At 38.0% G+C, this 13,300-nt stretch overlaps 1 protein-coding gene across 7 annotated transcripts in view; it reads right to left on the reverse strand.

Moving 5' to 3' along the window:
* SBF2 (SET binding factor 2) overlaps nucleotides 1-13,300 on the reverse strand; it is a 519,656-nt gene that overhangs the window by 418,152 nt on the left and 88,204 nt on the right. For all 7 annotated transcript variants that reach the window (XM_049890356.1, XM_049890355.1, XM_049890357.1 and 4 more), the window contains one exon: nucleotides 2,680-2,765. Coding sequence is in view for 2 of the 7 variants with exons in the window: in XM_049890360.1 (XP_049746317.1) it covers nucleotides 2,680-2,765 (86 nt within the window). In the remaining 5 variants the exon portion in view is untranslated. The remainder of the gene's footprint in view (nucleotides 1-2,679; nucleotides 2,766-13,300) is intronic.

The following is a 13,300-nucleotide window of genomic DNA, read 5'->3' on the forward strand; positions in this document are numbered from 1 at the left end:
TTTGCCTTTGATGTTCAGGGGTCCTATATTGTCATATATAATCAATTCACTTGTTTTGGGGGGTCTTTGTTGTAAGAAGGACCACAGGAGTCATCTGGCTACTCCACCATCTCGGCCTCACATTTTGATGTGAGGGGAGGCAAGGGCTCACAAAAAATTCTAAAAATTCCCCAGCACCAAAATTTTCCCCTCTCAGTTATCACTGAAAAGGATGTTGAAACAGATGTTTAAGAGCTTTTATAGTACAAATACCTGGTTATTCACACCCTAAGACCAAGGCAGTAAGGGAAGAGAAGGAATACAAGGGGCTTTCCAAAAAGTTACATACCCTTGAATCCTCATATTTTTTCCCCATTTTTAATGCCAAAATTCAAGATTTACCATCTTTGTGGGCCTGTGGAACCCACAACCTTCTTTACACAACTGGGTTACACAATCAAAACTAAGCATTCGATGATGCATCTTTTATTTTCAGTTTAGCAGAACTAGGTAGAATGAGAAAATTCTCAATTTTCAATATCAGCTTTATTCTAATAGATACTTCTGATCCATGCTAACAAGAGAATGAACAATTCTTCCTCTGAGGGAGAGGCTGTGAGATGTCAAATAAACAGCAACAAGGATAACAATAAAAAAACCAGCTAGCTCATTTACTGAATGCTTATTTTATGCAAGACTTTGTTCTAAGCATTTTATATATATTCATGTGCATTTTTTCCCCATTTTTATCTTCACAACAATTCTATGAGATTAAACCCCTTTCCTTCGAGACATTTCCAACTTAAAAAGGCCCCATGCATTATAGAGTAGAACTGTTCCACTTAGTTTTCTTGGCTATAATCTTTTACAGAAGCCATTCTTCCGTCACGCCATGTGGTGAGTTCAAACTACCAAACTTTAGGTTAGTAGTGCAGCACAAACCATTTGCACCACCCAGGGACCTTCCCTATGAGATCAGTACAATCATTCTCCTCGTTTTATAGTTGAGGACTCTAATGCTCAAAGCGGTTAAGTAACTTGCCAAAAGTCACACAGTGTAGCTGGGATTTCAACCCAGATGGTCTGCTCCAGAGCTTGCGCTCTTAACTATCATTTTATACCAAATGTTCTCTCATCAAGAATGCTTGGAAGATACCATTCATACATATATACTTACAAGTGTGTGTGTGTATATACACATGATGTATAAATAAATAAATATACACAGACACACACTCCAGTATTTTTGGAGAACCAAACTTTATAGTCATATTATGAAACACTTTACTGATCATCTTTCCACACCCTCATTTTACCACCACGAATCTGCCACCAGATATTGTGCCCTGGGCATCATAAATTATGTTCAACATTTTAAATTCCTTAAACATGGCTGACAAAAAAAAGTTAAATTTCTCTACGATAAAGCAACCTACAGATTCCGTAGTTAAGAAGGAAAGAATTCAGATTTGTGATTTCGAGACCAAACTCAAATCCTGACCAATCACCATTAAACCAACCTCTAGTTATTTGTGTTTTTTGTTTTGTTTTCACTAAAAGAAAAAAAAAAAAAAAACTGGAAATTTCAGAAAAAATATAATGAATATTTGCTTAGTAATACACTAGCACTGAAGCTACTAGGCTAAGATTTTGACTGAAGAAACAGAGGGATTTTTCAGCATCCAAGTACATAAAGATCATCAATTTCATCTTTAATATTAGTAAGAAGTTTAAATGGGAAAAAGAAGAGCAAAACAGGCATTCTAAAATCAATATACTCAAAGATTATTGTACATTGGGGTTAGAGGAAAGAGAAGTATTCCTAATAATATCTTGCGGCTAAATAATCAAATTATTTAACAATAAATATAAACTGGCATAACATAGTTCATAAAGATAATGTTCTACATCCTAGTTTGGTAAGTAGCACCTGGGGTCTTAAAAGCTTGCAAGTGGCCATCTAAGATACAACTATTGATCTCTTCCCATTTGAAGCAAAGGAAAGTGAAGGAAACTAAATACTTAAGGAAGTAATCTGCCCACAGGACTAATGGCCTGCATGAACCACAGCCTCCTCTAGCCTAGACCAGAAGAACTAGATGGTGCCCGGCTACCATTACTGACCACTTTGACCAGGGTCACAATAGAAGGTCTGGGTTAGGATGGGAGAAAAACGTAGAACAAAACACAAATTCATAAAAAAGACCAGACTTACTGGACTGATAGAGACTGGAGGAACCCCAGAGACTAGCACCCTAAGATACCCTTTTAACTTGGAATTGAAGCCACTCCCAGAGGTCACCTTTCAGCCAAATAATAGACTGGCATATAAAATAAACAGTAACACCTGTGAGAAACGTGCTCCTTAGAACATTCAACCATACGAGACCAAATAGGCAACATTTGCGTAAAAGCAAAGATGAGAAGGCAAGGAGGGGTAGGGAAACTGGAGCGATGGAAATGGGGAAGGTAGGGTAGACAGGCGAAGAGCACTGACACATTGAGGGGACAGCAACCAATGTCACAGAAAAATTTGTGTATGAATTGCTGAATGGGAAACTAATTTGCTATGGAAACTTTCACCTAAAATGCAATAAAATGTTTAAAAATAAATAAATAAATGCAACATAAAAAGACACCTGAAAATACGGAACAAGAAATGCATAATTATAAAAGTGCAATAATGCAACACAGATTTACCAATTCAATTCCCTGTGGAAAAGGTGTATCATCCCAGTCCTTCTGTGGAAATCTCTGGATTATTTTCCCCAGACCTTCTCCTGATCCTGTTAATAAAATGCAAGTGAATTAGTTACAGGGCAGTAAAAAATCCGAAAACTCATTATATTAATACTTACTTCTAAACAAATATTTATTGAATAAATTGATATACTGTCTAATCCTCTTCAACTTTAAAACAGCTGAAAGTCTTTACCTTCTAAACATAATACTAAAATGGCAGGCAATCTCCATCCTATAAACAAAAAAACAAACCCAATGCTGTCCACTGTCTAGGTAGGATTTCTCAGCTTAGTATTATTGACATTTTGGGCTAGATAATTATTTGTTGTGGGCAGCTGTCTGGTACACTGCAGGATGTTCAGCATCATTCCTAGCCTCACCCCACTAGATGCCAGTAGCACCCTTCCCCTCAGTATCTAACAACCAAAAATGTCTCCAGACATGGCCAAATGTCCCATTGCCCCCATTTGAGAACTTTGGCCTAGAGCACTGTTATTACAAAATTATCCCATGACACCAAAGAGTGGGTCAACTTGTAACGCAACTTTGGGGACATAATACGTAAGTAGCTTGGGGATGGAAAATATATGTCAGAGCTAAATTGCTTTTTCCTATACTTTTTAAAGAGCTTCACATGATTTCACACTCTATCTACATGTTGTCCCAGCTTGCTCTGAAGTAATACCAACAACACTTCTCTTTTTAGATCCTATGTCTTTTACTCATTGTATTTAGTATATTTCTCACTTTCTGTTTTGTTTTGTTAGTGTATAAACCAAAAACCAAACCCGATGCTGTCGAGTCGATTCTGACTCATAATGACCCTATACGACAGAGTAGAACTGCCCCATAGAGTTTCCAAGGAGCGCCTGACGGATTCGAACTGCTGACCTTTTCGACAGCAGCCGTAGCACTTAACCACTACACCACCAGGGTTTCCTTGTTAGTGTATACATACCATAAAATGCAACCATTTTAGATTAACAGTTTGATGGGCATTTATAAGCTCTCAGTGAAAACAATTTCAGTAAAATTTTTTAAAACTGAAAAATGGAAATTAGTCAATTGTGTTATATTTTTTTAAATGTTCAAGGAGTTTCCTCCAGAAAAGATTTTCAAAAAAAACTTCAACAATATTGGCATAGTCTGATTAATTTTTTTTTTTTTCCTCAACTGGAGTCAAAACTTCCAAAGTCAAAAAAGTCTTGGTCAAAACACGCTATATACACCTCACTGACACACTGGCACTAGTCATTCTATTCCATTCTATCCTAAAACAACCTGCTTGGAAAGTCAACATTGTGCCTAGTGGATGTTCTTCCCTCCTTCACCTCAGAAGAATATCATCCCAGAGAAAAGCATGAAACAAAAGCACAATGCTAGGAAATCAGAACTTCTGGCCTTCCAGGTACACATAATTAAGGCGTTCTTCTTAACAGGGTAGAAGCTGCTCAACCAAAATTTAACTTTACCATAGGAATAGTAGGCCATATTCATCTTGCAGGTCCCAAGTTTCCCATCCTTAATTTATAAAATCTGGTTTTTAACAAATGACTTTTTTTTTTTAATGCTGTTTTATCTTTCCCCTGAAAACTAGTATTACAATAATCAAACAAAAACAATCAACCAAAAATTCAAAGTTCACCAAAATAAGTAGATCTAATTATGCCAATACAGACCAACTTTCAAAGAATAAGGAAAATAAAAGCTGTTCATTCAGTGAAAAGAAAGCACACAGGAAATCATTTTACAAAAGGCTTTCATATTTGATCCATTTAGAAGTTAATGAGAGAAGTCTGTTTATTTCAACTGAAACAAGCCTTTTTGTGGTTATTCAAAAATTTAGGTAGGAATGCAATGTGATTTTCCAATTTTCCAGTAAAATCTCTTATTATTCAAAAGGTTTATTTGGAACACAAACTATTTCTTTCCAGAGTTAAACTTAGCAAAGAGCCCAAAGGCTTTCAGAGAAATGAAAAAGAATGTATTTTAAAATTGAGCAGAATACATAAAGAACAAATATACCACTAAAAACAATAAATTAAAGAGACTCAAACACTTGAATACCAATGTTCATAGCAGCATTATTCATAATAGCTAAAAGGTAGAAACAATCCAAGTGTCCATCAACTAAAAAAAAAAAAATCAAGAGATGACTATAAAAGCAAAATGTGGTTTATATACATACAATGGAATGTTATTTAGCCATTAAAATACTGAATACATGCTACAACATAGATGAACCATGAAAATATTTTGCTAACTGTTAAATAAACAAGATTCAAAATGGTCAAATATTGTATGATCCTTCTTATATGAAGTATTTAGAATAGGCAAATTCCATAAAGTCTTTACTGTCCTCCATCCACCAGAAAAACTCCTGAACCTTGAAGGCCTGCTTGAGGCATTTTCTCAAATACGTTTGTTGTTGTTGGGTGTCATATTCAATTTTGACTCAAAGCAACTCCATGTGACAGAACAGAATTGCCCCACAGGAGTTTTCCTGGCTGTAATCTTTACAGAAGCAGATCACCAGATCTTTCTCCTGGGTGGGTTTGAACCGCCAACCTTTACGTTAGCTGCTAAGCACTTAACCATTTATGCCACCAGGGCTCCTTCAAACATGTTACCCCTCTCATATAATTGACAAATCCTTCGTGTAAGCCCTCATTATGCCTGGTATTCCCATAGCACCTAGATATTATAAATTAAATACAAAAAAGAAAACCAAACCCATTGCTGTGGAGTTCATTTCCAACTTACAGTAATCCTATAGGACAGAGCGGAACTGTCCCAAGAGGTTTCCAAGGAGCGGCTTGTGGATTCAAGCTGCCAACCCTTTGTTTAGCACCCCAGTGCTTAACCACTCAAAAAGATGTGTTGGCCCACTTAACCAGACTAATAATGTGTTTAGTCTTCTGTTCTACTTCCTAGTTTGTTGCACAGTGCCTGAGGCCTTAAAAGCTGGCAAGTGGTCATCTAAGGCACAACCGTTAATTTCTATTCCCCTGAAGCAAAAGAGGAACAGAAAGAATCAGGAGTAAGAGGAGGATATGGAATGCAGAACAGAATTTCAAACTCTCATGAAACCCAAATTTTCTAGTATCATGAGGGCTAGATGAACCCTTGAAACTATTACCCTGAGATAATTCTTAAACCAAAAATATCCCCTGAAGTCTTATAACCAAACAATAGTTTACCTTAACTAGTAAAGAATGTCAGCCCTGAGCATTATGCTTTTTTAAGAGCTATCTATTTAAGATCATACTGACAAGAGCAACTCGAAAGATTAGATAGGAACCTTGGGGGCCAGTGAGATTATGTTAATGGGGGAGAAACAAATCAGAAAAGGGAGGTGAGAATGTTTGCACATCTAGAAAAATATAACCAACGTGACTTGAACTATACATGTAGAAACTGTTGAATTGGTGTATGTTCTGCTGCATATATTCTCAGCAAAAACAAAAATAAATAAATGAATGAATGACTAAATAAATATGTTAGAATCCTAACCCCTATACCTGTGGGGAGGTGCCCTGGTGGAGCAATGGTTAAGCACTCAGCTGTTAACCGAAAGGCTGCGGCCAGCCTTTCAAACCCACCAGCTGCTCTTCAGGAGAAAAAATCTAGTGATCTACCTAGGGAACCCTATGGGGCAATTCTACTCTGTCCTATAGGGTCACTATGAGTCAGAATTGACTCGGCACACATCAGCATACCTGTGGGTGTAGTCCCATTTAGGAACTGGGTATTCTTTGTTATATTAATGCCCCATTTCAGTGTAGAGTGTGTCTTAAGCCTAATCACATTTAAGATACAAAAAAAAATAAAATAACAGATTGGGAACAGAGAAAAACCAGCACAAATTAGGGAACACAGAAACACATGTGGGGATGGCAAAGACCTCAGAAACACCGAGTTTACAGAGGCTAAGACAAGAATCTTCTATCACTTAAAGCACAATAAAAATTAAAAAAAAAAAAAACCTTCTCCTAGGATAAACAAACAGAAGCTTTTTCCCAGAGCTTCTGGTTGTTGTTAGGCGCCCTTGATTCAGTTCTAACTCATAGCGACCCTATAGGTACAATGCCCAGTCCTGCACCATCGTCACAATCGTTGCTACGTTTGAGCCCACTATTGTAGCCACTGTGTCAATCCTCCTCATTGAGGGTCTTCCTCTTTTGGGCTGAACCTCTACTTTACCAAGCATGATATCCTTCTCCAGAGAATGATCCCTCCTAATAACATGTCCAAAGTACGTGAGAGGAAGGCTCGCCATCCTTGCTTCTAAGGATTCTGGCTGTACTTCTTCCAAGACAGATTTCTTTGTTCCTCTGGCACTCCATGGTATATTCAATATTCTTCACCAACACCATAACTGAAAGGCATCAATTCTTCAGTCTTCCTTATTCATTTTCCAGTTTCCTCATGTATATGAGACAACTGAAAATACCATGGCTTCGGTGAGGCGCACCTTAGTCCTCAAAGTGACATCTTTGCTTTTCAGCACTTTAAAGAGATCTTTTGCAGCAGTTCTGTCCAATGCAATACATACATCATTTGATTTCCTGACTACTGCTTCTATCAGTGTTAACTGTAGATTCAAGTAAAATAAAATCCTTAACAATGTCAAACTTTCCTCCATTTATCATGAAGTTCTTACTTATTGGTCCGCTTGTGAGGATTTTTATTTTCTTTATGTTGAGGTGCAATCCATACTGAAGGCTGTGGTCTTTGATCTTCATTAGTAAGTGCTTCAAGTCCTCTTCACTTTCAGCAAGCAAGGTTGTGTCCTCTGCATAACGCAGGTTATTAATGAGTCTTCCTCCAATCCTGATGCCCTGTTCTTCTTCATATAGTCCAGCTTCTCGGATTATTTGTTCAGCATACTGGGTATACAGACTGAATCACTATGGTGAAAGGATACAACTCTGAAGCAAACCTTTACTGATTTTAAAGCACACAGTATCCCCTTGCTCTGTTCGAGTGCCTGTGTCTTGGTCTATCTACAGGTTCCACATGAGCACAGCTGCAAACATTCATTAATAATCAGAATGTGGAATGAAAAAGATATGATTCTAGAAAAACTGGAAATTGTCAAAAATGAAATGGAACACTTGAACATAGATATCCTAGGGACTAGTGAGCTGAAATGGGCCAGGTTTAGATGTTTTGTATCAGACAATCATATGGTCTACCAAGCTGGGAATGACAAATTCAAGAGGATTGAAGTTGTCAAGGATTTCATTTTACTTGGATCCACGATCAACAGCCATGGAAGCAGCAGTCAAGAAATCAAAAGACGCATTGCAATGGGCAAATCTGCGGCAAAACACCTGTTCAAAGTGTTGAAGAGCAAAGATGTCACCCTGAAGACTAAGGTGCGCCTGACCCAAGCCATGGTATTTTCAATCACATCATATGCATGTGAAAGCTGGACAATGAAGAAGGAAGACCAAAGAAGACCTGACGCCTTTGAATTGTGGTGTTGGCGAAGAATATTGAATATACCATGGACTGCCAAAAGAACAAACAAATCTGTCTTGGAAGTGCAGCCAGAATGCTCCTTAGAGGCAAGGATGGCAAGACTGCGCCTTACATACTTTGGACATGTTGTCAGGAGGGATCAGTCCCTGGAGAAGGACATCATGCTTGGCAGAGTACAGGGTCGGCGGAAAAGAGGAAGACCCTCGATGAGGTGGACTGACACAGTGGCTGCAACAATGAGCTCAAGCATAACAAAAACTGTAAGGACGGCGCAGGACCCGGCAGTGTTCCGTTCTGTTGTGCATAGGGTCCCTATGAATCGGAACCGACTCGACAGCACCTAACAACAACAACAACATCCTGAAATACGATGCTGTCAGTGATAATATCCATAGACCTACAAGACCAGTTATTAGACTACTGTTCAAATTTATGCACCAACCACTAATGCCAAAGAAGAAGAAACTGAAGATTTTTACCAACTTCTGTAGTCTGAACTGATCCCTAGAGCTAGCACCCTGAATTCAGAATTCTAGCCTCCTAAACTGTGAGAAAATTAATTTCTGTTCATTAAAGCCACCCACTTGTGGTATTTCTGTTACAGTAATAGCACTAGCAAACTAAGACATTAACACAAAGCAATTATTTGTTTTATGCTTGATGCTCAATCACTATGCCCTTTTGAAAGCAGGGCCCGTATTTAATTCATTTCTGAATTGCCAAGAACTAGTTTTTTTTTTTTAGTGTTGACATTTTAGAACCAAGCAATTCATAAACCAAATTTAAATATAAATTAATCTTTTGTATACTATATAAATACTATAATAGCTAAGATTTTCTCAGTCCCTATAAAAAAAATAATCATTTTAAGATAAAAATCTCTCTGTCCTATAACGTAAAAGTCATAAACATAAAAGTTGGAAATAAGCCACTAAGATACACCTAAGGAAAAAAAGGGGAATGTGTCTTTACATGAAGGAAGGGAACGCTAGTCCCCAAATCTCAAGGTTATGATGGAAATATAGGGGTTATTTGCCTCACATTCCAATTCAATGTTTGAATAGTTTCTCCAGTACCCTCCAAACAGTTGTTCATCTGCTGCCTTAACATCTTCAAGTGAAAATGAAATCACTACTTCCCAAATTATTACAAAATTCTTCTATATGTGGAAATTGCACTTCAGAATCCAAGTCTCCCAAGGAATGAGGTTTTGTTTTTGCTCAGGTCAGTCGCCCTCAGATCCAGATCCATCCAACATTTATCCTGCAGTTACTATGCATACGGCATTTAATCCTAAGAACCTTTGAAACAGAAACATTAATCTCCATTTCATACATAAAGAAAACTCTGATATCAGGTAATGTTCCAAAAGTTGTATTATTTAAGTAACTGGTAGACCATGAATGTGAATTTACGTCATCTTGAATCCAGTACATACTAATGCTTCTCAACTCCAGTCCAGTGGCTGGTGTCCTGATGTCAACTGACTCTAAGCCTCTTCACGGGCAATATTCTCAATCCTCCATCCTTATTCCAACAACTTTTGGGATGGCATGGGACTTCTGATTTGCAAGCTTTAGTTACTGTACCATGGAAGATGTGTGGGACTGCTGCAATTAACCCTCTTTCAACACAGAACTTAATCTGGGTATGCCTCTAATAGACGGGGGTCTAGTTCTAGGATCCTGGCTCTCTCCTATTCCTCCTATTCTACCAAGAGAAACTAGACCATCTCAGGGAAAACTCAGAGATACAATAATTAATATGTGATGTTCTCACTGTAGCAACAAGCTAAAACCCTCTCCCACAAGAAGTCTTTTAACTGCTTAAAAGTATGATTTCTATTTCCCTTCCTATCTTGTTCAAAGATTTTTTATTTCTCAGATCACCACTACATTAAAGACATCAACAATTATTGATAAATGGAAATAACCCAAAATATGAATATCTTCCCACAGCTGATAGCTTCAAATCAATCCAAGAAAGTCTTTAAAGATATACACCACTGTATCATGTTCTGAAAAAAAATCAAAAAAAAAAAACAAACCCCGAACCCATTGCTGTTGAGTAGATTTAGATTCATACACACGCTACAGGACAGGGTAGAGCTGCCCCATAGAGTTTCCACAGGGTGGCTGGTGGATTCAAACCACCGACCTTTCGGTTAGCAACGGAGCTCTTCTTAACCACTGTGCCACCAGGGCTCTATGAAAAGAATACTACATTGCTAATCAGGAAATCTTAGGCTTGTCTTAGGTCTGTCTCTAACTAGTTCAGTCATCTTCAGCAAATTCTCTAACATCTCTGGGCCTCAGTCTCCCACGTATAATGTGATCTTAAGTCACTTTTGGCTCTAAAATTCTATTCATCGTAAATAAGGCACCAGAAAATGTGAAATGCGTGTATCTACCACTACATGGCTTAAAATTATGGTTGCTGACTAAAATCTCCTCCAGATAGTTTACATAGCTAGGAAAACCGTACCAATTAAAACTAAGCCTCAATAACTTGAATGCTGACAAAGAACTCCAGACTACCACCTAAACACTCTTCTTTTGTATGATGAAGAATAACATCTCTTTCCGGACTTTTCAAGTTATCTTACACCAAACTGAATATCACAAAGACATGCTTATTGTATAATAATGAGAAATCAACAACCTTAGAAATGAAGAAGGAGTTGAGGAGATGGGGAGAAAAAGAACATAGAATAATGGGAAAGGAGAAGGGGAGAAGAAGAGAAAAAGGAGCTTTTTCTTTGGAAATTTCTTCAGTATCTGTGCATTTCAAGGTATCATAGGAATGTATTACCATTATATCACATAATATTTAGCCCTGTGGATAATACCGCAGAAAAAATTTCCATATTAAAACTTCAGACAATTTTTTTTTAGGAGTAGCTTAATAAACACTGATATTCTGATAGTATCTATAAGACACAGATACTTTTAGAATAAAGGGAGAACTGCAAATTTAAAACACAATTCCTCTCTACTGTGACTTCGTATATTATTTTTGCTATGTTATTTAAGTTTCCTTCAGTTAAAGATAAGGTTATTAAGTGGCATGTGCTAAGCATAAGAATTTTAAAGTACTGAGGATGAAAGTTTTTGATTAAACAACAGCAAAAGCTATCATGTTTATCTTCTTTAAACAAGAGATTCACATTAGTCTTACAACGCAACCAACTCATGCAACTCATTCAACAGGTAACTATCAAAGGATCCCCTAACCATACGTCAATAAAGGGGAAGGCAGAAATACCCCTAAGTTCTTAAAGGATCTTCAGCGACCTGTGCCTTGCAAATCAATCAGCCCTCTCCCTTTAAAGAAATTAAGATGACAAATTTCTATTCTTCCCGAACAGATTTTAAACATGTCCTCTACCTTCAATGATCTCCTCTCCACAAATACATATTCTTTCCCATTTCCAACTCCCTGTTTCTAACTCAAGGTTCACCGTTGAGTACAACTACAGCACAAATAATCCAACCCTTATGTTTTCAGTTCATCTCTTTTCAAAAATCAAACTTTCCACCCTACAAAAAATAAATAAAAGTTGTTTAAATGGCTAAACAAGTTATAAGGCTGGTTAAAATATATTTTACTACAGATTGTTTTCCTTGAGGTTTCACTATCCTGAAAACATTGTGTTCTCTTAACAGACAAAACAATCTTTTTCAAGCTCCTAATGCCATATACACACCCTACTGAACATTTCCACAAGCACAGCAAGTTAACCACAACCAAAATGATTTGCCATAATTTCTACAAAATCTTTATCTCCTCCCCCTTCATTCCTTATCTCAGAGACTGACACCCTATCCATCCACACATTCTGGGTCTCAGTTAGGATTCGGTTTACCTGTATGTGACAGAAAACCTAAAATGTCAGTAGCTTAAGAAGTTTATTTCCTTTCATATAAAAGAAGTCTAGAAGCAAAAGTCCAGGACTGATGGCAGATCTGTGGTCTCAGGGATCCAGCTTCTCAGGTTCATTGTTTACTATCTACAGGGCCTGGCCCTTGTTCTCATAGTTTAATATGGCTGCTGGAGCTCCAAACATGACAACCATGTTTCAGGCATAAGTTGAGAAGAAGAAAGAAGGGCACAGTCTACTTAAGCAGAATTCCTGAATGAACAATTTCATTTATATACCACTGGCCAAAACTTAGTCATGTAACCATGCCCAACAGCAAGAGTCTCTTAGTTAAGTAACAACTGAGCTGCTAAAATTTTTTTTGTCTCTACAAAAAGAACAGATATTAGAAGCAACGGATAGTTTCTACCAGAGTCTGCCCCTTAGTCTGACAAGCGTCAACACATTGGGCAGAGCTCTCTCTTAACCGTGAACATCGGGAAGTCCCCAGGTATAAAGACAGGGCGGAGGGTTATGGGAGGGATAACAGTATAAAAGCTCTCTTGCTTATGCAATTCATATGTGGTTTCAGGACCTGCTTGTGCCCAATTCCAGAGATATCACTTCTATTCGACGGCACTGGGTTTTATTCAATGATAGGATGCTGCTAGGCATGCCCTCCATCGTGGGGACAAGTATCTCATGTCGCTAGTAGCCAGTGGTTGGGCTTTCATTCTCTATCAGATCTAACAGCAAGCCAGCAGCTTCTATCTTAAGTAGAATATTTACCTGCCAAAGAGGATATAGCTTAGTTCAAAACCAAGGGCCCTCACTGTGTTTCTCCTATGAGGACCTGACACAAATTCCACAGGGCAACCTAATGGTAGTGAAGCAGGCAGTCATGAAAGGGATATTAAGGGTTATTAACCACAATAATAGTTGTTTTTCAGAAAAGTCTCCTCTTGCTACATTTTTGTTACAATTTTTACAGCACTTCACCATGATTTGTAGAATCCCCAGGGTTCTTGTCTTCTCCTGAGGCCGAGACACAAGCTCACTGACTCCGAATCTACCCGCTATATGACCTTCCTGGGGTGGCAGCAGCGAACCGTTGCCATGTTTTCAGGGCTGTGCGCAGTATTTTTAGAGCCGTGCACAAAAACCCATTCACTAAAATTATGCAGACTGCACGTGCATCACAAGACTGAAGATCCTCCCCTCACTGTTCGTGCG

Source organism: Elephas maximus, chromosome 7, assembly GCF_024166365.1.
Source record: "Elephas maximus indicus isolate mEleMax1 chromosome 7, mEleMax1 primary haplotype, whole genome shotgun sequence".
In the NCBI taxonomy this organism is placed as follows: domain Eukaryota; kingdom Metazoa; phylum Chordata; class Mammalia; order Proboscidea; family Elephantidae; genus Elephas; species Elephas maximus.